Genomic DNA, 26,555 nt, shown 5'->3' on the forward strand with positions numbered 1-26,555 from the left:
GTCAAGCATGGGGAGGGATCAGAAAAAGGAAAAATATAGAAGAAAGTTTCGTGATGGCCACAACATACTAGTTTTAATAAATAGTTTACATCCTGTTTTTATTAAAATTTTTAGTCTACCGTGACTAAGAGGTTGCTTAGTCTTGGGTAGACGTTGCTTAAATTATAAAGTAGTTGGAAAAGTATGATTATTTTATCTTTTCATTCTTTATAAATGGAAATTTTTCAATTATTATTTTTTTATGATTACAATTTTCTATCATATTTAAATTGATATTCATACTTTTGTTACATATATATATATATATATATTTTAACTTCTTCAAAAATATTTTGAATCACCACCTTTTCAAATACATTTTGTAAATGGGGAAGTGAAGCTGTTTATTCATATACTGCGAAGAAAGAAGAGGGGAAGGACACGCTTTTAATAACCTTGGGTCTGGGGCCTGGGCCTGAGTACGGCCCTTATAGTGAAGGAGCTGACGCATCCGCCATTTTGGAGCAAACTTGATCCAGTGCTTCGCGGCGATAGCATTGCTGCTGATGTTTATATTTCTTTAGCATATGTTAAATTGGATCAACAGATAATAGCCATCTGCAGAACTGAAAATCTGCCTTACTGCATTTACTAGAAAATAACAGATTTTTTTTTTAAATAATAAGCATTTTTCATAATGCACTCAGAAGGACAAAATAACTTTCCTGGGTCAGAAAGGACAATTTAAGAATTTCTGTAGTTTTCAAAAATTTCCAAGAAAATGACCCCAAAAACGAAGAAAAGTGCGGTTTTAGTCATGTAGAGAATGTTTTACCATTATCTAGCTTTCAATCATAAATTTGAGTGTTGAAACACGCATTTTTTTTCCTTAATGGGAAAGTTTGGTTTAAAATGACTTGAGCGCACTTTTCTTCGTTTGTGAAATATTTTTCTTAAAAGAATTAAAAACTACAGGAACACTTTAACTTTTCTGGGTCAGAAAGGACAATTTTTTTGTCCTTTTGAGTGCATTATGAAAAGTGCTTGTTATTTTTTTAAAAAAATCTGTTATTTTCAAGTTTTTCGTTTTCAAACAAAATTTTACTTTAGAATTTGATTTTTTAGCGTTAAGTTGTACCTTAAGGTTAAACAAATCATTTAATAAAATTCTGTAGTCTGTAAGTAGTCTAGTTGCTGAGTATACGCAAAAGAATGGTTCACAACATATAAGTAACTTGGGATAAAGATCCTAATACGTCTTTTTACTTAGTACTGTTATCGATTATTGACATAGATGAATAGATGAGGATAAAAACCCTAAGAAAGCAACGACTGTGAATAAATTTCATTCTTGCTCCAGAGAGGACTTGATTCAAAATTTTCATTATGATTACTATTAACATTACATTTGCAAGGCAACAAAATTTGTAACAATGGATTTTATATTTAAACATTTAATGGGGAAATTACATCAAATTTGCTATTTTCCATCCTAACCGAAATAATGATGTTACTTCAGAATTTCAAATTTTCAGCCTTAAGTTGTACCTTAAGATTAAGCAAATAATTTAGTAAAAACCAGAAGTCTCTTAGTGATCTAGTAGCTGAAATATAAGCAAAAGCACGCCTCAGATTACGCCATGACAATCAGGCCAAGTGTAATAAAAATGCTTAAAAAACATCAATTCTGAACAACCAAAATGTCTTATCTATGATGTATTCTTTTTATTATATCTAATGAAAGAAATTCCATCATCTTATGCTATGATATTGAGAAAATTATTAAGTATGTTCAGCAGTATTCGTAGTAATTGTTTTCGACACGTTCCCCGTTTCCTTCCATAAAAGATAACGAACATATCGTCGCCCCAGAGCAACAGTAAGATATCTAATCCCAGAAATAACACTAAGATATCTTACTGTTGTTCTGAGGCGACGATATATTAAGCGGAACTCACAGAGGTCAAAAAATTCCGATAGGAGACTCTGCAACACGTCCCTCTGACTTTTTGAATCAATTAAAAAATATTACTTTTAAAGAAGATTTGCCAGAATATTTATTAAAAAACTGGGAACGAGATAACAAAGCGACTTATTTTGAAGATAAATTTGTGTATATTAACTACAAACAGTGTTATAGATTTGAAACCATCAACAGAAAAGTTGTAAAAATAGTAGATCATACTCAATCGTGCCCCAGACCGCGAAGAATCCGACACAAAAATGATTTACCATCTTTGTAATTTTTGAAGAGCTGCAGCCTCGATATGACGTCCACCTACAATGTTCAGATACTGATGTATTAGTTATAATATTGGCTAACATGAAGTTTTTGAATTCTTAAATAAAGGTCTGGATGGAAGTTGGCGTTGGAAAATCATTAAGATGTATCAATGTCTCTGAACTTGACAAGAATTTAGGAGAAACCATTTGTTCCGCCTTGGTTGCTTTACACGCAATGACTGATTGCGATCAAAATCCGACTTTTTTCCGAAAAGGAAAGGTTCGGCCTTACGTTCTATTTACAAAGTCTAAGGATTCACAGGAGCATTAACAAATTTGAGTAAGTATCAGCCATCGCACAATGTAAAATGCATGTCACAAATTGGAATACAACTCGAAATTTCCGAAGAGTTGTGCGCCGAATGTACAGACAAAATAAAATGGAAACAATTAATGATGCAAGAACCATTACGTTCTTAAAAGTTTATAAAATTTTTGAAAAAAGATAAAGTAATTCTCGTGAACGTGAAGAGTTTTGATCCGTCATCCTTAATCCTATGTTAGTCTGAACTTCGTGAACATTTCCTCAGAACAGCTTGCATTTCGCAAATTTGGACAAATTTTCATTTAAAAGCTTATCACCTCTTGATTGTGGGTGGAAAATTGAGGACAGATGAAAAGTTTTTAAATGGTTTACTGAAAACAATTACCGCAAGCAATAAAAGATGTTACATTCGAAGCTTAGCCTTCTGCCTCAGGTAATCTTTTTTTTTTTCCAACCAGACTTGGCTTTTAATAAAACTCTTTCTTTTTTTTATCAATTGTTTTCTATTACAGATATTGATAACTGATGATTTTACCGAGACAGCTAATAATAGTACCGACATTCACAGTGATGATGATTATTGAACTGACAATGATGCTAAATTGAAAATAAGACATTTTGAATATAAATTCAGCAACGAAAGCGAAAACGAAAATTATTTGGGCGAGTCAGATGTGAGCGGCGATGCACCTGATGAATAGTTCATTTAAATAAAATTATGTTCCTTGCTACAGTTTTATAGGTTACAAGTGGTAACCGCACGGCTTTGCCCGTAATTGAAAAACTAAAAGGTCTTTTGGTTCGCCTGTATATTTACAAAGAATGTATGGTGAATTTTCTCGTCAATTGGCTTGTACCCATGTTACAGTTCCACGTTATGATAATTTCGTATCTCGCCAATTCGCTTGTGCCCATGTTACGGTTCCACGTTATGATAATTTCGTAATTTACTCGTCCATCTTATGATGATTTTGTTCTTAAAATTGGAATAGAAAAAGAATCACATCTAATTTTCGAAAAATCGCTTCGAGGTGCACATTCCCATGCTACAAACTAACTTTGTGCCAAATTTCATCAAAATCGGCAGAACGGTCTAGGCACTATGCGCGCCACAGAGATCCAGACATCCTACAGACATCCTCCGGACATCCAGACAGAGAGACTTTCAGCTTTATTATTAGTAAAAGTTAATTAATATGTAAAGAACTGTTTATTTGATTATTTTAATTTATTGTTATGTAAGATCGATGCAAAAAATTTTATTTCATAAGTACTTGATCATAAAAAATAAATAAATAAAATAGGCATAATTTAAAAGGTCAAGACACTATTAATGAAAAATAAACTTCACTATAATTTTGTACATAATTTTAATTTTAATAAAATAGTTTTTAATTTCGTTTCAATGTTAAAATTATTTTTTTAATATGATTAAATCATTCATACTTTTCCAACTACTTTATAATTTAAGCAACGTCTACCAAAGACTAATTAACCTCTTAGTCACGGCAGACTAAAAATTTTAATAAAAACAGGATGTAAACTATTTATTAAAAAATAAGCCGGCTTTATTTATTGAAATTTCGCGACGACAAGCAAACTTTTTCGAGCGAGCGCTAGCGGCCCGATAAACGGTACATAGAGGTACGAAGTCGACATTCCGTGGCGTCTATCATGCCTTTGCAACATAACACAACTGGTAGACTTTTGTTTTTATATTTTATACATTATAAACAGTTATTTAAAAAAAATTTAGGCTTATATATTTAAGTCAAAATTGACTGATTTTTTCGCACCTTGCGTGGGTGGTAGACACGGCACGGCAACGCTTTGGACGCGGTAGACATATATTTTTCGTTATGTTTATACGTAATCAATAATATTACCGAGTTTCAGCCTTATATATATAAGACAATTTCACAAGTTTTTGCAACATATTGCAAATTTTTTTATTAATTATTGCAACGATAACTTTTTGGTAGACTCGCGTTTTCTTCTTTTAAGTAAACTAATCTAATATTTAAAAAAATTCTGGCCTTATATATATTGTCGTAAAATTTCGGTCGCTATCTCCCCTACTATAAGGGGCTGATGAGCATTGAAAAACTGCAGTTTTGTACGTTTGAAAAGTCGCATTTGTATTCGTGATCTCTAGTAATATATTTTGCTCTTTAGCGGGATACTTGAATTGAGTTGAGCCTAAGATTTTCCGTTAAAATCGAAACCCTTTAAGTTTGTGAATAAAAGAGAAGAAAGATGTGAATCGAAAAGACGTATCTATGGCAACGCCAAATAAAACATCAATAATTTAATGAATGTGACATTATTCGAACTTGATTTTTAACAGCTTGTAACATTTTTTCCTTCGGAGATAGTATCTTAGTTTTTTGACCGTTGATCGAGTTAGATCTGGAGTAAAAATAGCCGCTGGAGTGACGCCGCTTTCCAGTGGCGTCAAAAAGAAAACTGTGGGACAATTCCTTCGCTTTTTACTGATAGATTCAATGAAGAAAGTAGCGCTTAAATTTTAACTAAGCCTAAAACAGTTCGAGCTAAAAACGCAAATAACTCCCGCCGTATTTAAGTTAGAGCATTGGAATAAATTGCGTAGAACGCGGAAAATTCTACCCTTTCTAACGATATATAATATTAATATGTGAAAGTAATTTTTCACCCCTATAATAGGCAATAATGGTCAATTTATGCGATTTTTGAGCTTAAAAAATTAATTCCAAAAATCTAATTCGAATTTTAAAAAATAAAACCCCAGGTGCACACCCCCGGGGCTCGAAATAATTTTGTACAAATTTTCAAGGCTGCATAGGTGCTATGGGGTCTCCTAGACGAAGGACCGCCACAGATTTCTTTCCAGAATTTCTTTAAAACCTTACTTTTATTGACTATAAAAATAGACCACTTCGAGCCCCAGGGGTTAGCACTAGGGTTTTTTTTTATTTTAAATTTCGAATCAGTTTTTTTTTTCCTAATTATTTTTTAAGCGAAAATTTCACGAAATTGCAAATTAAAGGAACGAAAGTTTCCCCACATCCCTTAAAATTTTATGACGTTCAAAAGAGATCTTTTTTCTCTGCATGAGGTTTAGCTCGTTCCAACTTTCTCAAGCAATTCGGAACTCCAGCGCTCGAATACGCTACCTTGCGGTGATTTACAAAACTGCAAATGAAACTAAAACATTGCCACGTTGCGTTCCACGTGTGTCTGTTGACGTAAACACAGGCACTTTGTTCTAAGTATTTATTAACGCAATCGATGTGTCTTAGTTTGCTTTCAGCTACAGAAATTAATTCGTCCCTTAGTAGTATTCTCTAGCTTCTCAAAATAATGTTAGTTTTCATTATTTCCTTAATAATTGGTGAAAGCGAAAATTCTGGATTAACAAACTTGGATAACGTTATACAACGTAAAAAATTTTATTGTTTTGTATGAATTTGTAAGAATATGGGGTTTTTTTTAATCTTAAATTAATTTAACTTACCATATTTTACAGCAGCATTTAGTTGGAATGGACAGTATGCAAAATATTGTCTTGAATATATTATCGTAGAACAAAATGAATAACCGAGAAAGAATTTACTTTATTCCTTTTATTCTCAGCAGAAAGGTTTCGCCAAATTTGTTTAGGGTTATCGTATTAGTATAGTGCGAGCAAAGTAGCCTTGGCGAGATTTCGCGTTTTTAGTTAAACCATTTTTAATTTTTATCATGAGTGGAATAAAATGGTAGTAAGATTACAGAATTCGATAAGTGAAAGGAAATAATGGTCAATCAACTGAAAAGAAAACTACCACCATATATCCGTGAGAATTTTGTTGATGATTTGCATAACATGACACAATTAAATCGTAACTCAGAAATTAGAAAAATCGAAACAGAAAATTTTTAAATGATCCGATTCGGGAATTCGAGAGAAATAACTCAGCTACAAATGGAAAAAAAATAAGCGCTAGCCAAGCAAGGCAAAAAGTATCATCTTCTTTCGATAACAATTTGTAATGTCACATTGAATTTTCTAGCATTAATTGTTATTCTTGTCAGACCACAATTATTATTTAGTTTTATCAAGAATTGATAAATATCGAATTTAACATCGTGGAAATAGCTGCTTAGAACTACGAACTACGTAGTTTGCATTAATCTTTGACGTTTAGTGATGCTTCTTGAATTCTCATTTCTTTCTACGTGGGCCAGAATATCCACAAGACTTTGAAAATTAATTTAAAAAGAATAAAGCGAAAAAATCATACGTACGAACAAAAATCACAACACTTTTAGCATTTTCTTCGTTACCATGTGCGTTTGTTTTAGTTTTCAATTCGCCATTAGACAGTGACTTCAGTGCCCCCTATAGTTCGTTGGAGTTGCGAATAGTTTTTATCATTACGTGGTATAGGAAAACACTGGAAAAATAAATAACTTAAAACCTATGATTACACAACAATTGAGGATGATAGGAAAATTCCATGTGGATATTTGAAATCAGCTTCAAAAATCACCTTAGGAACACTATAAACGTTTCATGTAACCAAGTTTTTGTTAACTAATGTTATTTTTTGTATTATTAACCGAATTTTATAAGGCTCTTGACACTATTGAGTACCAAGCCCAAAGTGAATGCTGACGTTCAATAAGCAATCGTCTTGGTTTCTCAAAAATAAAACAAATAAATAAAAGTAGTTTTAAAAGACCATGATAATGACCTACTGCTTCTTAAAGCTTGTTCTACAGTATCGATTGTTAAATTTTCGAAAAAGCTATACTTAACTAAAAATAATCTTATGCAGAAACATTACAAACTAGTGGTACCCGCACGGCTTTGCCCGTAGTTGAAAATTAAAAGGTCATTCGGTTCGCCTGTATATTTACAAATAATGGGTGACGAATTTATCGCCAATTGGCTATGTTCATTCGCTCTCCCATTCCAAGTCATGATAATTTCGTAATTTACTCGTCCATCTTATGATAATTTTGATCCGGAAAATGTTCTTAAAATCGAAATAGAAAAGGAACAAATCGAATTTTCGAAAAATCGCTTCGAGGTGCACATCCCCATGCTACAAACTAACTTTGTGCCAAATTTCATGACAATCGGCCGAACGGTCTAGGCGCTATGTGCGTCACAGACATCCTACAGACATCCAGACAGAGTCTTTGAGCTTTATTATCTTCTTCTTCTTTACTAATAATAAAGCAGTAAGTCTCTCTGTCCGGAGGATGTCTGTAGGATGTCTGTAGGATGTCTGTAGGATGTCTGTAGGATGTCCGTAGGATGTCTGTGACGCGCATAGCGCTTAAACCGTTCGGCCGATTTTCATGAAATTTGGCACAAAGTTAGTATGTAGCATGGGGGTGTGCACCTCGAAGCGATTTTTCGAAAATTCGATGTGGTTCTTTTTTTATTCAAATTTTAAGAAAAAAACTATCATAAATTACGAAATTATCATAACGTGGAATCGTAACATGGGCACAAGCCAATTGGCGAGATACGAAATTATCATAACGTGGAACTGTAATTCACCATACATTATTTGTAAATATACAAGCGAACCAAAAGACCTTTAATTTTTCTATTACGGGCGAAGCCGTGCGGATGCCACTAGTTACTAATAATAAAGCTGAATGTCTCTCTGTCCGGAGGATGTCTGTAGGATATCTGTAGGATGTCTGTAGGATGTCTGTGACGCGCATAGCGCCTAAACCGTTCGGCCGATTTTCATGAAATTCGGCACGAAGTTAGTATGTAGCATGGGGGTGTGCACCTCGAAGCGATTTTTCAAAAATTCGATGTGGTTCTTTTTTTATTCCAATTTTAAGAAAAAAAACTATCATAAATTACGAAATTATCATAACGTGTAACCGTAACATGAGTACAAGCCAATTGACGAGAAAATTCACAATACATTATTTGTAAATACAGGCGAACCAAAAGACCTTTTAATTTTTCTATTACGGGCGAAGCCGTGCGGGTACCACTAGTTACTAATAATAAAGCTGAAAGTCTCTCTGTCCGGAGGATGTCTGTAGGATGTCTGGATGTCTGTAGGATGTCTGTGACGCGCATAGCGCCTAAACCGTTCGGCCGATTTTCATGAAATTTGGCACAAAGTTAGTATGCAGCATGGGGGTGTGCTCCTCGAAGCGATTTTTCAAAAATTCGATGTGGTTCTTTTTCTATTCTAATTTTAAGAAAAAAAATATCATAAGGTGGACGAGTAAATTACGAAATTATCATAACGTGGAACCGCAACATGGGCACAAGCCAATTGGCGAGATACGAAATTATCATAACGTGGAACCGTAAGATGGGTACAAGCCAATCGGCGAGAAAATTCACCATACATTTTTTGTAAATATACAGGTGAAACAAAAGACCTTTTAATTTTTCTATTACGGGCAAAGCCGTGTGGGTACCACTAGTTAGTAAAGAAAAGTCTTGTCCAAACTGCTTGACCTTACCGTACAGTAAATTTTTTATCTCTATAGTTCACTGCAGTTTACTAGCATTAAAAAAAGTTATTTACTGTTCTAGAAAACCCATTTAATACAGTTAGCCTAATTCAGAAAGAAAAACTTTGCTTGTATAGTTATTTTATTTTTTGTGTGTGATTTGATAAGCCTAGAAACTTTATTACCTGATTTTTGTTGGAATTTTTATCAATCTCTGACGCTACTTAACTAGCACTATAGCTTGCATGAAAGTTTGAAGCAAGCATTCTCAAACTAGTTTCAGTTCTTAATTAACAGTAGAATGTGGACGCCCAAAATTCGATGTTACCTTGTTCCGTTATTTTTGTGAAATTTTAGCATGAGCAAGCTTATCTAGAGTTTTTTGAACATGCTACTTTTGAAACTTTTCTCAAAACTTACGCGATTTTCGTAACATCAGAGCAACCTACTTCCAAAACTTCTTAGAATATTCTTGATAATGTTTAGTTATTTATTTATTTGTTTCTGAAAAAATTAGCTCCAAAAATTACCCTGCTCTGATTCTGTGATTTAAATGCGTAGTAAGGTTAGGAAATTTTCATTTTCGTTAAACAAGAAAGTTTAGCTTTTCTTCTTCTGAACTTTTTTTTCGTTTTTTATTCATATTCAAAATGCGTCATCAAAACAACCATTTAAGAATGTAAAAGGCTCACCTATTGAAATGTGCTATTTCTTCAATGTACACGAAATCCTGCAGCAACATCGGACCCCGGGGCCCAATCGTCATTGAGTTCACTTTGTCTCTTATAGGAATGCCGGACTCGGATTTTAAGACCGCAAATTCAGCCTGAAAAACAAAAGATGCGTGTATTCATACGCGACAGTTTGAATCTAAACTTCTTAAATTTATAATTTACTAGAAAATCGCCCGTCAAGGTATGACGGGTGAAAATTGTTTTTACATTTAAAAGAAGCAATGGCCTGTTTAGTGATATTTTGATGCTTGAAATTTTAACCCAAACTCCAGTGGACTAACCCTAAACTCCAGTAGGTAGCGTTCATTGTTGATCCTTTTTTCGTTTCTTCATCCGCCTGAATTGACAATTTTACCAGTAAAACAGTTAAGTTACCGAATCCAGTTCAACCTCGTCATAATAAAGCATTTCCCTGCGTGTCAAACATTACAAAACGAGCTGATGTGTGCATCACATGACTTCCTTTTACACCAATTTAATGCTATTTCCCTATTATTGCAATTTTAATGGGATTCTCTCTCTAACTCTTTAAATATCACTAGCAATGGCCACATTGAAAGCAGATTTAAAAAAAAAAAAAATCGCCAAATTTTTCGCCAAGTTGGCGACAAAACTTGGCAACCAAAAGACTGGCGATATATCGCCAAGTGACCGCCAAATTATAACACTACTTGAGTTTGCATCGAAATAAACAATGATTTCCCCCCAAAAAGGTGCAAAAGACCCCTTTAGAAACACCCGAATGCAACCAAAATAGGAGGTGCACAACTAGACCCCACTACGAGTCTATGTACCAAATTTCAACTTTCTAGGACATACCATTTTTGAGTTATGCGAGATACATACGCACATACGCACATACACACATACGCACATACATACAGACGTCACGAGAAAAGTCGTTGTAATTACCTCGGTGATGGTCAAAATGGATATTTCGCGTGTCTATACATTCTTAGGCACTTTTCCGCATGTGGTCGAATCGAAAAAAAAACTCAACATTCATTTGGGGGTGAGCAAAATGGAAATTAAGGGCGATTTTTGAGTGAAAATTTTTTCGCGAATACAATACTTCCTTTTTTGTAAAAGGAAGTAAAAATATTACATAATTATAATGCGGTGGCGCGAGTTTCATTGTTAATGACGTCAGGAGCGTTACTCGATCAGTGAATTCGCTATTATATATAGGAGGATAATGTCTTTTAAATTGAATGAAAAAATAAAAGGATATTTTAGATAGTAAGTATACTTTAAAAATTCCTATTATATATGAGCGCAACCAGAAAGGGGCAACTATCCTCCCCTCTCCGCTACTGGCTGCTTAAGTCCCTCCCTAGATTTAAGTTCATTTTCTTGCAATAGCTGTTTTTCCAAACTTAAATTTGTTTTTCTCTTAGAAATAGATTTCTCCTCGTTTGTTTGATCCTTATTTTTCCAATCTTGCATCACTGTACCATCGATTGTGTATAGAAACTTATGTTTTTTATGCAAAGCAGAATTATGTCCCTTGTCAAGGAGGCATATTTAGAATTTCAATATAGATTTAATTTATATGGTTTTTAATGGTAACGGAAGGACAAAAAAATACGGTAACGGAAGGACATTTAACTATAAGCTGGTACGGGGTAAAATTTAAGAATGCTAATACAAAACAAACTATCATTTAAAGTTAGTTGTCACATTTAAAACATATATAAGTAGTATTTGTACAAAAATTTGTGTGTGCTTTTATTTAAAAATTTAACTTTTATTTAATTTTTTTAAAAACTGTTTCGTAATTTTATTTCTTCTATTGTATGTGATGAAAATCTCATGAAAAGTACACTTAAAAACTCCTAAGCATGTGAAAATCATTTTGGTATGACACGTTTGTAATATGACAAGCCAATTCAAGCAGAAACATTTGGAACAGAAATTTATATTGGAACAATACAGTATTGAAACTATTTTCCGATTTGTTGCCACAAGTCACAGGAAAGGACTGTTGACAACATTGATTTAACCGTTAAATGTACTGGAAGAGATCAGTAAATTCATAGATCAACTTTGAAAGAGATGAAGAAAAAAGGATACGAAAATATCCATTTTCATTCTGACAGAAAAAATATGCACTATTTGAATCCTGTAACAAGTTATGTTATTGAATATACTAAGTTCATCGACAAATTGAAAGAGATTTCACAGACTGACTTTGAAAGTCAATAAATAATGTTGAAAATGAAGATACAGCTGAATCAAAAACACCAAATCATAAGAATATGCCAAAGGATTCATTAACATTTGGTTAAGTTTTGCTAGTTGGATGTAAGGAAAAGAAATTAACAAAGAGCAATGTTGTACAGATACTTTATATAGAAGACGAAGGAATAGAAGAATCTTGTTTGAGAGCGCGTAATAATGTGGGGAGAATCTTCATGTTTGCTGAGAAAGAAGATAAATGTTCTATGGATTATGATAAAATTATTGAGTATTTTAAGGAATTCAGAATTGTAACAGTTTGGCTCAGGCGTTAGGTATCATTGTTTCACACTGCTGTATTAGCCAAATAATTGATTGTAAGTTGAAATTTTCCAAGTTTAATTGTTTTGGACTTCTTGTCCTTCCGTTATCCTTAACTAGGGATTGCAATACCGGTATACCGAATACCGGTATTTTGAGCAAATTTGCAATTTTGTGATACCGGTACTTGCTGAGGTAAAATACCGGTATTTTCGGTATAAGCTGAAAATAATAAATTGTTTAGATTTAAGAATTTTCAATTGCATTTGTTAAATATCTACTTATATTTTAACACACGGCTTTGCCCATAGTAGAAAATTATAAGGTCCTTTGGTTCGCCTGTATATTTACAAATAATGGATGATGAATTTCTCGCCAATTCGCTATGTTCATTTACTTGCCCATGATACGATTCCACGTTATGATAATTTATTAATAATTGCATTTACTCTTTCACGTTGTGAAAATTTGCTCGGAACATTTTTCTTAAAATTGGAATAGAAAAAGAACAAAATCGAGTTTTCGAAAAATCGCTTAGAGGTGCACACCCCCATGCTATAAATTAATTCTGTGCCAAACTTTATGAAAATCGGTCGAACGGTTTAGGCGCTATGGCGTCACAGAGATCCTGACAGACAGACAGAGATCCAGACAGAGAGACTTTCAGCTTTATTATTAGTAAAGATAGATTTTTTTTTTTCATGATACAGAACCAAAATCTATCTATTGATGTAAAAATTTGGCTTCAAAAGCACGAACTAATAGAATATCATTAAACAAAAGTAGCGGAAAGATTACAAAATGATACTGTCATTACTACTGTTTGACCATCGATTACATGGAAAGGCTAATATCCGGTTTATAAGCGGAAATGAACGTATTTAGTTTATAGGGATGTTGGTTTGTTTCAGATGTGCACTTTTGCCTGTCTATTATTTAGCCCTAGTTTTTAACCGACTTCAAAAAAGGAGGTTATGATTTCGGCTTGCGACTTTTTATGTGTGTTTTCGTATTACTTCAAGAATACTGGACCGATTTGAAAAATTCTTTTTTTGCTTGGAAGGGTATGCTTCCAGGTGGTCCCCTGTTAATTTTGTCTCGATCTGTTGAGGGGTCCCGGAGAAATCTAAGAAACTTTAAATTTCACAAGTTGTGACTACGTAGATCAGCTTTCGTCACTGCTCGATACGTCACAATAGGTCATGTGGTTTTGAACAATATGTATATAATTCTCTCGCATCGGGGTTTGATTTTCACGGCGCCGCCTGCTAATTTTAATTTTGTCTTACTAATGTATTTCTTACTCATGTAGCAAATCAGTAAATGAAATGCATTTTGCTACGAAAATAGTTGAATTAATTAATTTATAATAATTTTTTTTGCTAATAAATAACTTCATTTAGTTATCAAAGTTTTTTTTTTTTCTTTAATATTTCTTCTTCTTCTTCTTTTTCGGCACAACAGCCTAGGGCAGGCCAAGACCGTCTCAATCAGTTTCCTCCATCCCGCCCTGTCAGAAACAGATTTCGTTCTTCAACTGAGGCCAACAGTTTTTAAGTCTTTTTTGGCACAGTCGAACCATCTGGTTGGTATGCGGCCCCTCTTGCGCGCACCATCTGGAATTGTGAAGGTGACTTTATGGGTTGGGTCCCTACTACCTAGTCTAAAGAGGTGCCCCAGCCATCTGATGCGATTGGCTTTAATAAAGTGGATAATATCTGGCTGCTTATAGAATTTTTTATATATCTCAAAATTATAGAGAGTGCGCCATCTGTTGTTTTCCTGAACAGCACCAAAAATTCTTCTTAAAATTTTCCTTTCAAAAACCATCAATTTCTCTTCTTCTGCTTTAGTTAAAGCCCAACACTCACTTCCATAAGTTAGGAATGATATTAAAAGGGTCTTGTATATGTTTATTTTTGTACTTTGGCAAAGAAGTTTACTTTTTAATTAGCTTTTCAAACCAAAGTAGCATTTGTTTGCCATAGTTAGGCGGCAATTGACTTCAACGCTAATATCATTGTTTTTAGTGATGTCATTTCCAAGATATTTAAACTCCTCAACGGATTCAAATGTGTAGCCATTAACATTATTAATTATAACATTATAACATTAAATATTTCAGTTTTGAAATATATTTAGTGTTAAATTCGAGGGGAATTTAACAAAAATCTTCCCGCTTCTCCTTTCGAAGATTAAATTTATGTTCCTTAATAAATATATTGTAACTGGCGTCCGATTTCTGAAGTTTGACTAATATTCTAGATTTAATATTTCATGACGCCGTCAGCTTAATTTATAGTTAGGGCAATATTAATTTACAGAGTTGGAATTTTTTTATGTACTATGCTCCCCGATTACTAGAAGACGCCTGTACAGATTAGAAAATTCTTTTTCTGTTTGGAACGGTATACTTCTCCCTGTCGTCTAATGGTCTTCAAGTCCGGGTATAAGGGATCCTGGAGAAATCGAGGGAGAGGATAGATTTAAAAAGGGCCGATCCTAGCAGGGGTGTGCAGCGTGTGCACCACACAAGGGCGGCCAAAGCAAGGGGCGGGCGCAAGCCGCATCATATAGTTCGTTTAATCAAGCAAAATTCCTCAAGAATTTCTCACAAGATAACTTATAATAAGTGAAATAAATATACTAAATTTTAAATGTTCAATTATCAAAGCAAGTGTCGATTTCCCGACAGCATAGCATAGTTTAAGAAAAATAGATTATTAGGGAACATTGTGTTGGTTCATTGTCCATTAATATCTACTCTTTACATACATGCTTCATTTGCTTGCAAAACTTGACAGAACCGGTAATCAGGCAGGATACAGGGGAGGAGAGATGAGGGAAATGGCCCCTTCCTGAAGCATAAAAGGGTGCCATCTAAAAGGAGCACTCAGGGCGGCCACTAATGTTTACCCCCCAATCTTTTATAGACCCAAACAATGAAGACATATTTTATATATTATATTTAACAAAAAGCTATACAGATTAGATACTTTCGCAAGCATTTCAAACAACAAATTCACAAATTCTGTTTTCAACAATCACGGATGCGTGGAGAGACAGTGGAAAATTGCGACTTCCCTGGGAGTCAAACATATTTGAATGACGAACAAAAAATTTCTAATTTTCCCCCTTTACGGTAATTTTTTGTAATTAAGATCCCGAATGAACTGCCCGGTTTCTGATCTGGTAAGAGGACAGGGCTCTTGCACTGGGAAGCAAATTTAAATGTTGCTCCAAAACGAAGATTCAAAAGGATGCCATGACCTCCTTGACGAGACTAAAGAAGGCTTAAAATTGCGTTTCTAGGACTTAAATTTTGGAAACTACGCTTCTTGAACCACCGATCTTAAGGACCCAATTAAGTCTCTGACTCACCCCTTCCACCTTAACTTATTCAAACATAGCCTAAAAATGTTGGCTCTAAAATCCAAAATGTGTTTTCAAAAGACAGCTTTTCCTAATGTCATCGAAAATTGCTTTATGATATTTTTCGGATTTCTTTTTCGAAATTTTTGCGATGGAGGGCCCCGAAATCCATTCCCAAACATTACTACCAAAGATAGTCTCAATTAGCGTCTTTAGAGAGGCCCCTTATCCCACCTCCTCAGTTTGAAATTGACTTCAGTTTCAAAAAACAGTTCGTGAGGGCACATTGAATCCCCGCCTGCTCTTTGTCCCATCGTTATCAAACAATGCGTAAAATACGATTTTCAAAAAAAAAAAAAAAAACTCTTGAGGAGAACTGCCCGGATTATGTAACTTTTTACGGCGCTAGGGCATATAGCCATCAATCGTCGAAGTGAGATGGACAAAAGTCTATAGTTGTGTTTTTCAGATATTAATATCGAAAAATATCCGAAAGATCCCGCCGAAGCTTCAAAGTTTTTTTAACATCACCAAAGATAGCATAAACTTGCGCTTTTAGAAATATCCACTTAGGAGCCCCAAAACTCTTCCTTCCCAAAAATAGCCGAAAATGGATTAAGTTCCGAAAAATATTTCGGTTCGGAGTATTCTCACATTTTCCGTATCGTTTTCAAATATAGCCAAAAACGGGTCTTTGAAACAATAGTGCAGAGAAATTACCCGAGGAAAGCCGCCAGATCCCCTACCGTCACCAAAGACAGCCTAAATTTGCATTTTAAGCTTCAATTTCGAAAACTTTCGATAGGAGATGATTGAATCTCCCTCCCTCTAGCAACGTCAACAAAGATAACCCAAAACTGCTTGTTTAAAATATCAGTTTCGGAAAATTTTCGGGCGCGCCGATCTTTCCTAAGCTACGGTCACAAAAAATAGCTTTGAATTTATATCAATTTTGAAAAAATTTTAGTAGAGAACTCCAACATTACTTTTCCCCTGAAGTCTCGAAAAAGTTCCTAAAATTGCGATATTTGACGTCAATTTCGAAAATTTCTCCATGCACCTTGAATATACCCGACTCTTTCCTCCTTGCAACCAAACACAACCAAGATTACTAAAACTATTTTTCGTACGCTAATTTCGATACATTTCTAGGAGCAATCCTCCCCTCCCCTGATTCCCCCTCCTGCGTCCTTTCTCTGATGTCGCCGAAGACAGACTATAAAATGCGTTTTTACGACTAGTAAATTTTGGTATCTATTTCTTTCTTCAAAGTTATAAATTGTACCTAAGGACTTTCTTACTATAAAACTTTTCTTCCTTTTTATAAGTTCATCATTCTTGTTGTTGTTTTTTTTTTTTTTTTAAATTGGAACGTGATATAGAAATTTGAAGAAATATTTATATGGACGTCAAAGATTAGTCAAAATATGCAAATTACTCTTGAGGGGCGGCACATTAGATCTTTGCACACGGGCGGCCGATACCCATTGGATCAGCTCTGGATTTAAAGATTAATTTCGCGTTTAGTTAAATTAGTGTTCAACTCAGGTGGGTTGTTAGTTACGTTATGTAGTAGTTTATAGGAGGTCCCAACTTCAAAAGGTTATAAAAAATTAAGAGATCGTATATAATTTGTTAGGTATTATAATGATTCATCGTATAGTAATTTAAATCAGTGTTTATTTTATAACTGGGTGTTTATTTTAGTTGATTTTTGTACTGGAATTATAAAATAAATTTTATACTCGCGCTTTGTTGTTTGTAAACTCATAGCGTCTCACTTAAAGAAACGATTTTTATGTTTTTTTTTTTTTTGTTTTTTTTTTTTGTTTAATGCATAGAAGGGATCTATCTGACTTAAGACCCAAACCTTTGCTTCACCATATTTGTTCTTTAGAAAAAAGTTATGGGAAAAAAACAATAAACTTCATTCAATTTCAATATCAAACGATTAAATACGAAATTCATTGTTAAAGAAAGTGCCCCCCATAAAACAAAGGTACTTTCTTTAGTCAGTGTTAAAGAAAGTACCATAAAACATTAATATTAGTCAGGGGTGCCCCCTTATGGGTGAGGTAGGGTGTTTTAAGGGGTATTTTTGCTTTTTAGGGGGACTCTTCCTTTGGGGGAGTACTCTCCCCCTAACTATTTCCCCTACATTAATCATTCGTAGTCATATTGCAATTTTTGAATAAAGACTACTTTGAAGCAAACAAAATTCATTTAGTATCATTGTTCTAGTAGTATTTTGATCTTCATATATACAACATCACAGTAGATACTCTGTTTCTAGTGTAGTATTGATCTATAACGGGTCCTAGTAAAGAGAAATGTGATTTTTTTCACGAGTTACGTGACACGTATTATTGTGAAATATAAAATAGTTAGGAAGATCATTGACATTTAAATGGCTCTAACTAGATTAACGCACAAATAAACCCTGATTATTAGGAACAAAGATCAGTTTTTAGTGCCAATCGTATAAAATGTTATGCGCATTAAGAATTTTTCTTTTTTTAACCGACTTCAAAAAGGACGGTATGTCCCCTGTAAACTCAAATACGCATAAACTAATTTGTAAATTTTTTTTTTCTCGTTTGAAAAGGTATATACTTTCCAAGTGATCCCATGGTCATCAAATCAGTATCTGAAACTGGAATCCTTGAAAAATCAAGAAAACTCTTCGAATTCTATGGGCAAAGTCAAACCGATTTAGGTTGTTTTTAGTGACTCGTGAATTGTTTTCGGAAAGTATACTTTATTAAAGTTAAACTGATGATGAAGACAATTTTCTTTGTAAATAATTGCGCATTTGAAAAAGCATTTCTTCACAGTCTTCGGAAGTCTCCGAGACGCTGTGATCTTTTTCTTTCTCCATTTTGTTCATCTTATTTGTTTTCTGACACCTGTGCTTTCTCACTCGAGATGTACGTAAAGAGTGAACCACATACTACACTACGTACTTATTTTATATTTACACCACTAAAAAGCAAAAAATAAATTATTTTCAAATAAAAAAAAAAGAACCGACTTCAAAAAACAAAAAGGAACTGAAAAGTAAAAAATAATGGATCATACTTACATACGATTTTTTACCCAAACGTATAAATCAAATTTATTTTACAATTCCTGTACAAAAAACAACTAAACTAAACACCCAATTATAAATTAAACACTGATTTTTATTACCGTACGATGAATTATTTTAATACCTAACTAATTATATACGATCTCTTAATTTTTAATAACCTTTTGAAGTCGAGGTTTCCTAACGTAACTGAGTAGGTTTAGTTTTAAAAACCAATTTCGCGTTTAGTTAAATTAGTGTTCAACTCTAGTGGGTTGTCATTTACGTTAGGTAGCAGTTTATAGGAGGCTCCGACTTCAAAAGGTTATTAAAAATTAAGAGATCGTATATAATTAGTTAGGTATTAAAATAATTCATCGTACGGTAATAAAAATCAGTGTTTAATTTATAATTGGGTGTTTAATTTAGTTGATTTTTGTACAGGAATTGTAAAATAAATTTGATTTATACGTTTGGGTAAAAAATCGTGTGTAAGTATGATCATTATTTTTTACTTTTCAGTTCCTTTTTTTTTTAAATTTGAAACTAATTCTGTAAAAATGAAAATTTGCTCTCATCAACATTTTTTAAATCTAAAGTATATTCGATCTATATTCTCACGGCAAAAATTAATTGATTTATTTATGGACAACAAAGTTTTGAGCTTACCATTTTGCTCTTACGAATGCTCTGAACGAAGTTAATATATTTTATTTTCTTCTTGTTGTTTCCATGGTAACCATTTTTGTTTCCCCTTATTTAATTTTTGAGAATGCAATGAATGAATAAGACACTAGTGACATTATAAAACGCGCCTTTAATTTTGGGTAGAGGTAAAACTTAGTCAATTGAAATATACTTTGAGATATTTACACAATTATAATTGTAAAGAATTTCGAGGGAAAAAAATTCGAAAACGAATAAGAGAAACTAACAAGATAAAACTTAGTCAATTTTATCGTAAATTTCAAACTAAACTGCTAATAAAAAGGAAACACGCATCTCTTCTGTTCAAGAGACAATGATGTTAATATTGAAAAAGTATCGTCTATCGGAAAGAAGTTACATATTTAAAAAATAATAATAATAATACACACAATACAAAAGAAAAAAACACACACACAAAAGCATTTATCCAAAAATAACAAGCAATGTACCGAATTATTTGAAGGTGAAGGAATTCTAGACAATTAGAGGTGATGAAACGCACATTTTTAAAAGTATCACCGACCTGCGTGAATTCAGAAAGAGTACTTTCGACTGTAGGAAAGTTGAGCTCTAAACTGAGTTCAAAACTTAGACAATTCAATAAATGCATTATGTTTTTTTTTGCTGTTATTGATTTTTTTATTTTGACATTAGTTCCTCCATTTCATATTTTTTCACAATACGTCTTCATAAATAATACAATTTTTGTACAAAATTATAAAGTGCAGCAACGAAACAATATGTTTTCGAGCATTTTTTGAGAAATTTCAAATACCGGTATTAATACCAGTATTCCAGTATTACGTTTTAAAAATACCAAATACCCCTTAACAAATACATAATTCATATGCTTAAAATAATTATTTTTTAAACCAAAGGTGAAATTGTAATGATTGAACACTATCGCATGTGCTCTAATTTTTATAGAATTTTCCCTTTTATAGGTTAGCTGAACTTTTGGGGAGAACATGATAGCGTGAAAATCAAGTCGAAAAAATGTCCTTCCGTTACTGTTTTTACTTCCTTTTACAAAAAAGGAATTATTGTATTCGCGAAAAAAATTTCACTCAAAAATTGACCTTAATTTCCATTTTGCTCAACCCCGAATGATTGTTGAGTTTTTTTTTTAGACTCGACCACACGTGGATAAGTGCCTAAGAACGTATAAACACGCGAAATATCCATTTTGACGATAGTTGCAACGAGTTTTCTCGTGACGTCTATATGTACGCGTATGTATGTATGTGCGTGTGTGCGGATGTGCGGATTTGCGTATGTTTGTCGCATAACTCAAGAACGATATGTCCTAGAAAGTTGAAATTTGGTACGTAGACTCCTAGTGGGGTCTAGTTGTGCACCTCCCCCTTTTGGTTGCATTCCGGTGTTTTTAAGGGGGTCTTTTGCCCCTTTTTGGGGGGAAGTCATTGTTAATTTCGATGTAAACTCAAGTGGTGTTACAATTTGGCGGACATTTGGCGATATCATGCCAGTCTTTTGGTCGCCAACTTAGCGACAAATTTCGCGATTTTTTTTATTTTATTATTTTTTTTAAATCTAGTTTCAATTTGACCACTGTTGGTGATATTTAGAGAGTAAACTATTGTCTCACATTAAAATTACCTATGATGGGAAAACGACATCAAATTGGACAAAAAGGAAGTCATGTGAGGCACATATCAGCTCGTTTGAATTTGATTTAAAACAAAAGTTACTAACAAAAAATTCTTGACTTTTAATTTTTCGGCAACTTACTATGATGTGTATAAAAGTCTATGCATCAGTTTTTGAAAAAATATTTATTTTGATATGCTCACAGACAGAAATACAACAATTTTTTTGTCAAACTGTCCTTCCGTTATCGCTGGAATTCACCCTATACCTTCTCTTTCGCTCTTTCTTCCGCAAATGAACTTAAAGTTGGGACAAAATTGAGGAATTAAATTTTTCAATAGGATTTTCCCCAGTATTTTTGAACTATGCACCATGGGCGAAACCTATCAAAAGTCTAATAATAGGATAAAAATCGAAGGTTAATAAAGAAGTGGCTAAGTATTTACCGTGAAATCTTTTAGGCTTCCATTTGAGCACACGTCTCCTGAAAATAAGAAAGAAAACATTTCTTTTTTAAATGAATATCAAATTTTCACGTCAAAATATTTAAAAAAAAAAGTCTTAAAAATTAATATACTATTTAAAATAAGGGTTTTTCGATTAATGTCTCGTTTTTGGAAAACAGTGCCTGATTTGTGTAAAAAAAGGTTGGGCTTGCTTTTACTGCTGTCTGCAAAAGATGACCGCTCTTTTACTGATCTTCCAACGAAAAAATCTCAGTACTTACACTCATCCTCATATATATGATACCGAAAATAATTGATCGATTAACGCTCTGACGTCACCAACGATATATCTTGAGACGTAACATGCGTGACTGCATTATTTCAATGTTGAAGTACCAAAAATTCAGTAAGTGATTTATTTGCAACTCCAACAAGCTACAGGGGTCGCTGCAGCCACTGTCTAATGGCGGATGAAAAAGGTAAAACAAACGCACGCCGTAACGTATAAATTGCTTCTAATCTTAGTAAATGACAGAAATTTTTGTTCGTATGTACGATTTTTTTGTTCTCCAGTCTTTTGAAAAGATTTTTTAAAGGCTTTTGGTTATTCTGAACCATGTAGAAATAGATGAGAAATCAAAAAGAATTACGAAGTTAAGAAATAAATGCAAAGCACACCGTAAGTTTTTCTGAAGCAGCTATTTTCACGATGTTGAATCCGATATTCATAAATTTTTGGTTTACTTCAAATCACATTTTTATTTTGTACTGTTGTTTTCTATACATTGGTACTTATTATGTCCAGTTTCGTGACATTTTTGTACGTACATACTTCCCTTTCTCCTGACCGTTTAGTACGGGGATAATCGGTATGGCCAATGATTTCAGATGTCCAATTGAACAGATAGTTTAACTTTTTTCCGGAAACTTATTTGACACAAGTAGTTTTAGAAATATAGTTTGCTAACTCCTGATGCGTTTAGTGAATTTAAAATTATCTGAAAGCTTCAGGAACCTCCTTTACCCCATTGATTGAACGAAAAGTAGCTCCACACTGCCAGATTAAGCATCATTTAAATATTAAATTTGGACGGTTTTTTTTTTTTTATCATACATGTTTTCTTTTGTTCATCTAAAAGAAAGAAAAAAATCTTTCAGCGCGACTTATGTTTAGACTTATTTGCTCTAATCGGCTTAAGTCCGGCTCTGTTTCCAAGAGAGCTATACCAGTTATTGAGATAGAGGTGCTTAATTTTGGGTAGGCGGTTAGTGCAATGTCTGATTAAACTCAGTAGAGCGTCAACTCTTGTATTTGTTTCTTTTTCAATTTAAAAAGTTTTACGTAACAAACAACTAAAAAATATTGCAATACATTTATTTGAACAATACCTCTAAAAAAGATTAATTGTAATATGTTTTTCATGCAAGGTAGATGTTATATTCCAATTGTTTAAGTGAAAAGTTTTCCGGGGGATTCTCAACCGCATGTTGCATGTAGGTAATTATACTTTAAAGGTCGTGAATGGTTGGATTCTTAAAATACGCAGTTCAGTGGCAGAATCTTCAGGCTCATATTGCTTAACTGAATGATTTATGTGATGCAGTAATATCCATGAAAATAATCTTTCTTCTTCCTTTCTTCATCTGCTTAACGTTCTTCAATCATTGTGATAAAATTGAGAAATTATTTCAGGTTTTAACAATTTGATTCACAGGGATTTCTGAGAACCTATTGTGAATATGTTCGGTATATAAAGAGGTAATTATTGAACGGGGACTGAAATACCGCTTATAATACTGGGGCGTTCATATTACAGAGTGTTCAGAGTACAGAGAGATCGGCCTATGTTTAGTCTATGGAGTTTCGCCGGGACCATCAAAATGTATTCAGAATATGTTTGCATTAAAGAGTGTTCAGATAGAGAGAGTTCACTATATATAATTAAAATTAAAAATGTCAATTATTTGCTTAATACAGTAATAATGTATATTTTTATTTCTGGCGTTGCACCACCACTATTGTGTTTTCCTTTTTTGATGTAGTGATAAGAAATCAAAATCACCCCATTGCCCAAAGTGTATCACTTCAAATTTGCCAACGTTTACAAAGTCAAAATGTAGTCTAAATTCTACGAAGTATTTAGATGATGCGTTATATTTATAATTAATGTATCATTTGTAAAAACACAACTGAAGTTCAATAAGGTTATGGCGGCTGCACTATCTTAGACAAAATAAGGAATGAATCTATTCGAAGGGAATTACAGATATTCAGCCTCAATGAAAAAATTACAGAATATCGTATAACGATTGGAAAAACCATGTTCGACATATGGCACAAGGGAGACTTGCAAGAGCTGCCTTTTATTACAGACCAAGGGGCAAACGAGATCGTGGTAGGTCCAGGAAGCGGTGGGGCGACCAAGAAGCCGGAACAGGCTATATGCCTAATCCTTGAAGAAGAAGATGTTGATGATGATGATGATGACTTGTAAACAGTTCCGAACCTTCGATTTTTCCAAACCGAGCCAAATCTTGAAACTTCAGGCCTTACACAAACCCATCTTCCTTTAAATTTTTACATAGAGTTTCAAAGAAGAAAACAAAGAAAAGGCTTTATTCCCCCCTCCCCTCCAAAAAAAAAAGTTTCCACTCAGGATAAAGTTACTCCCCCCCCCCTCCCAGATCCGGCACTGCTTGCAGATATAGTAGGAGCAATATTGAGAACAAAAAATGAAAAAAATGTTCTCAGACTGCAGCATTAAATTACCCTGAATTCATGACTAAATCAAAAAATAACTTACCTGCAACAGCTTTGGAAAAGAGTAAAATTACGAAAAGCATTATTGTCGTATGGAGCAGGTAAATTGTAAAGCGAACGCAGCATTAAAATAGAGTAGACGTTTACTAATTTTATGGAACATTGGATTTAATCTTCGTTACCCAGCGAAAATGCAGCTGGAAATTTACACACAATTAAGTAAATATCAGTCCTATCTTCAAGGTCAGCTTTGATTTAATTTGTTTACACTGACATTAACCTGGATCTTCATGAGATATACAGACAAACTTGTCTTTTGGAAATTGGCACACTTTACAGGATTTTTATTGTTAGAGACCTTTAAAGTGTCGTTATATAAGTTGCGAGCAGTACAGAAATATGGATACCACGTAATTAACTTGGAATTAGTATAAGGGTTTTAAATGTTAGAGCATTTTTATAGTTCAAATCATTATAGCTTTATAGTCGATAGCAATAATAGAACACGCTTAAAGTATGCTTTATTTCTAATTTAAAAGAAATGCCTAATTATTTTTGGATGAACATTAGTACAGACGAGTCAATGTCAAACATATTAAACTCAAAAGTTAACCATCAATAAAAATAAATAAATAAATAAATAATAAAATAATAATAATAATTATTATTATTATTGTTATTATTATTATTATTATTATTATTATTATAACTTTTTCTTCTTTTTTTTTTTTTGGTCCTACCGTTTTCGTGTGAGAATTCCTAAAGAAGTTGAATAATAGCAAAAATAGATTTCGGTTACTTACATGGAATCCTTTACCTTAGTTTTTATAAGGTCTAATGCCCTAGATGATATTACAACTCTTTTAGTAGGTTTTATTTTATGGGCACTTGATAAGGTTTTTATGTTTTTGTTGAGCAATCACAGATTGCTTATTTCCCTGAGTTGACCAAAGTTGATATTGCTCTGATTTTTCAGATTACCATGGTTATTGAGCAATCACGAATGTTTATTACGAATTTTATAGGTCACTTGTCCAAAGTTATGTTGCTCTGATTTTTCAGATTACTATGGTTATTGAGCAATCACGAATTGCTTATTATCCTCGCTTGAACAAAATTAATATTACTTTGATTTTTCAGATTGCCATGGTTATTGAGCAATCGCGAATTATTATCCTCAACTGACCAATGTTAATGTTGCTCTGATTTTCCAGATTACCACAGTTGCTTTTAATATTTGTTTAGAGAGCGAAATTTTGGATGCCATAGTTACAGATCGTCTGGGTCTGATTTTATTCCCATTTTTCAGGGAATAAACTCTAGCAGACTACGTTTAAAAATAGGTTTTTCTGTTTAAAATTATGTTTTTCTGGAAAAAGCACCAGTATAGATGAACTATGAGAGCAAAATTTTATGTAAATACAAAACTTCCAAATTACTAATTTCCATCATTGAAGATTGATAAACATAAAAATATCTAACGTTATCGCTGTAAATAATCTTTATGATGAGTGTACAGGTGAATATCGGCCATAAATCTTTGTCTTTATTACTGCAACCTAATCATTTCTTTTTTTGTTTTGTTTGGATATGCCTCGTATTACCAAATCCAGAAAATCCCAAGCAAAATGTGACGGGCCCAAATTTTTTGGCCATTTCCATTCCATTCTATTTGCAGAAACAAGAAACTCGCAACCAGTAAGGTTCTATCGCAGTTCGTGATTGCGAAAAACATAATTTGAATTCAAGACTTCAAAATTCAAATGAATGTTGGATGCCGGATGGGTTTTTTTATCCTCGCTTTATTTATTTAGTCTTGATTATCTTCAAATGTTTTTCAAAGACTAGAGAGGAGTGTGGTGGCATTTAGTTTCCTAATGTGTTTTACGCAATGTCCAATTAACCTCTGAAATTAGGGGAAACTCATTTCGGAGCTCCGCACGATATGGTAGGGATTTTTTCCCGAATTCTACACACATTGAAACTAAACTCATTAATGTCACAAATAGTATCTCCAAGAGTGAAATAACTTATTAGAATTTCTTTTTTCCCCGACTGTGCGTGCGCGACGTAAAGGAGGGTATGAGTCTATGTATGTATGTATGTATGTTTGTTCCTATGTGGCCTTGTAGAGGCTAAACGCCTTGGTCAATTTTGATCATTCTTATGTCAATCAATTTGTCTTAACCTTGGGAGTGTCACTAAACACATGACAATAATCAAAATTCACCATCTCAACAACCAGTCGCCATATTGTCAGTTCGGCGGGATCGTGTCGCACGTTACCTGCGTACAACACAGCGTGCGACAAATGCAGGTAGCTTTTCGCTGTTTTTTTTTTTTTTTTTGTTTACTAAGTCTGCTA

General features: G+C 33.5%; 1 protein-coding gene across 1 annotated transcript in view; it reads right to left on the reverse strand.

Annotated features, from left to right (window-relative positions):
* LOC129231374 (catalase-like) overlaps window positions 1-24,368 on the reverse strand; it is a 67,231-nt gene extending 42,863 nt beyond the window's left edge. The window contains exons 1-3 of the mRNA XM_054865674.1: window positions 24,234-24,368; window positions 21,430-21,467; window positions 9,685-9,818 (exon numbers count right to left, since the gene is read on the reverse strand). Of these exons, the coding sequence (XP_054721649.1) occupies window positions 9,685-9,818; window positions 21,430-21,467; window positions 24,234-24,273 (212 nt within the window). The 5' untranslated portion in view covers window positions 24,274-24,368. The remainder of the gene's footprint in view (window positions 1-9,684; window positions 9,819-21,429; window positions 21,468-24,233) is intronic.
* Between the last annotated feature and the right edge of the window lie 2,187 nt (window positions 24,369-26,555).

Source organism: Uloborus diversus, chromosome 1, assembly GCF_026930045.1.
Source record: "Uloborus diversus isolate 005 chromosome 1, Udiv.v.3.1, whole genome shotgun sequence".
NCBI classification, from domain to species: domain Eukaryota; kingdom Metazoa; phylum Arthropoda; class Arachnida; order Araneae; family Uloboridae; genus Uloborus; species Uloborus diversus.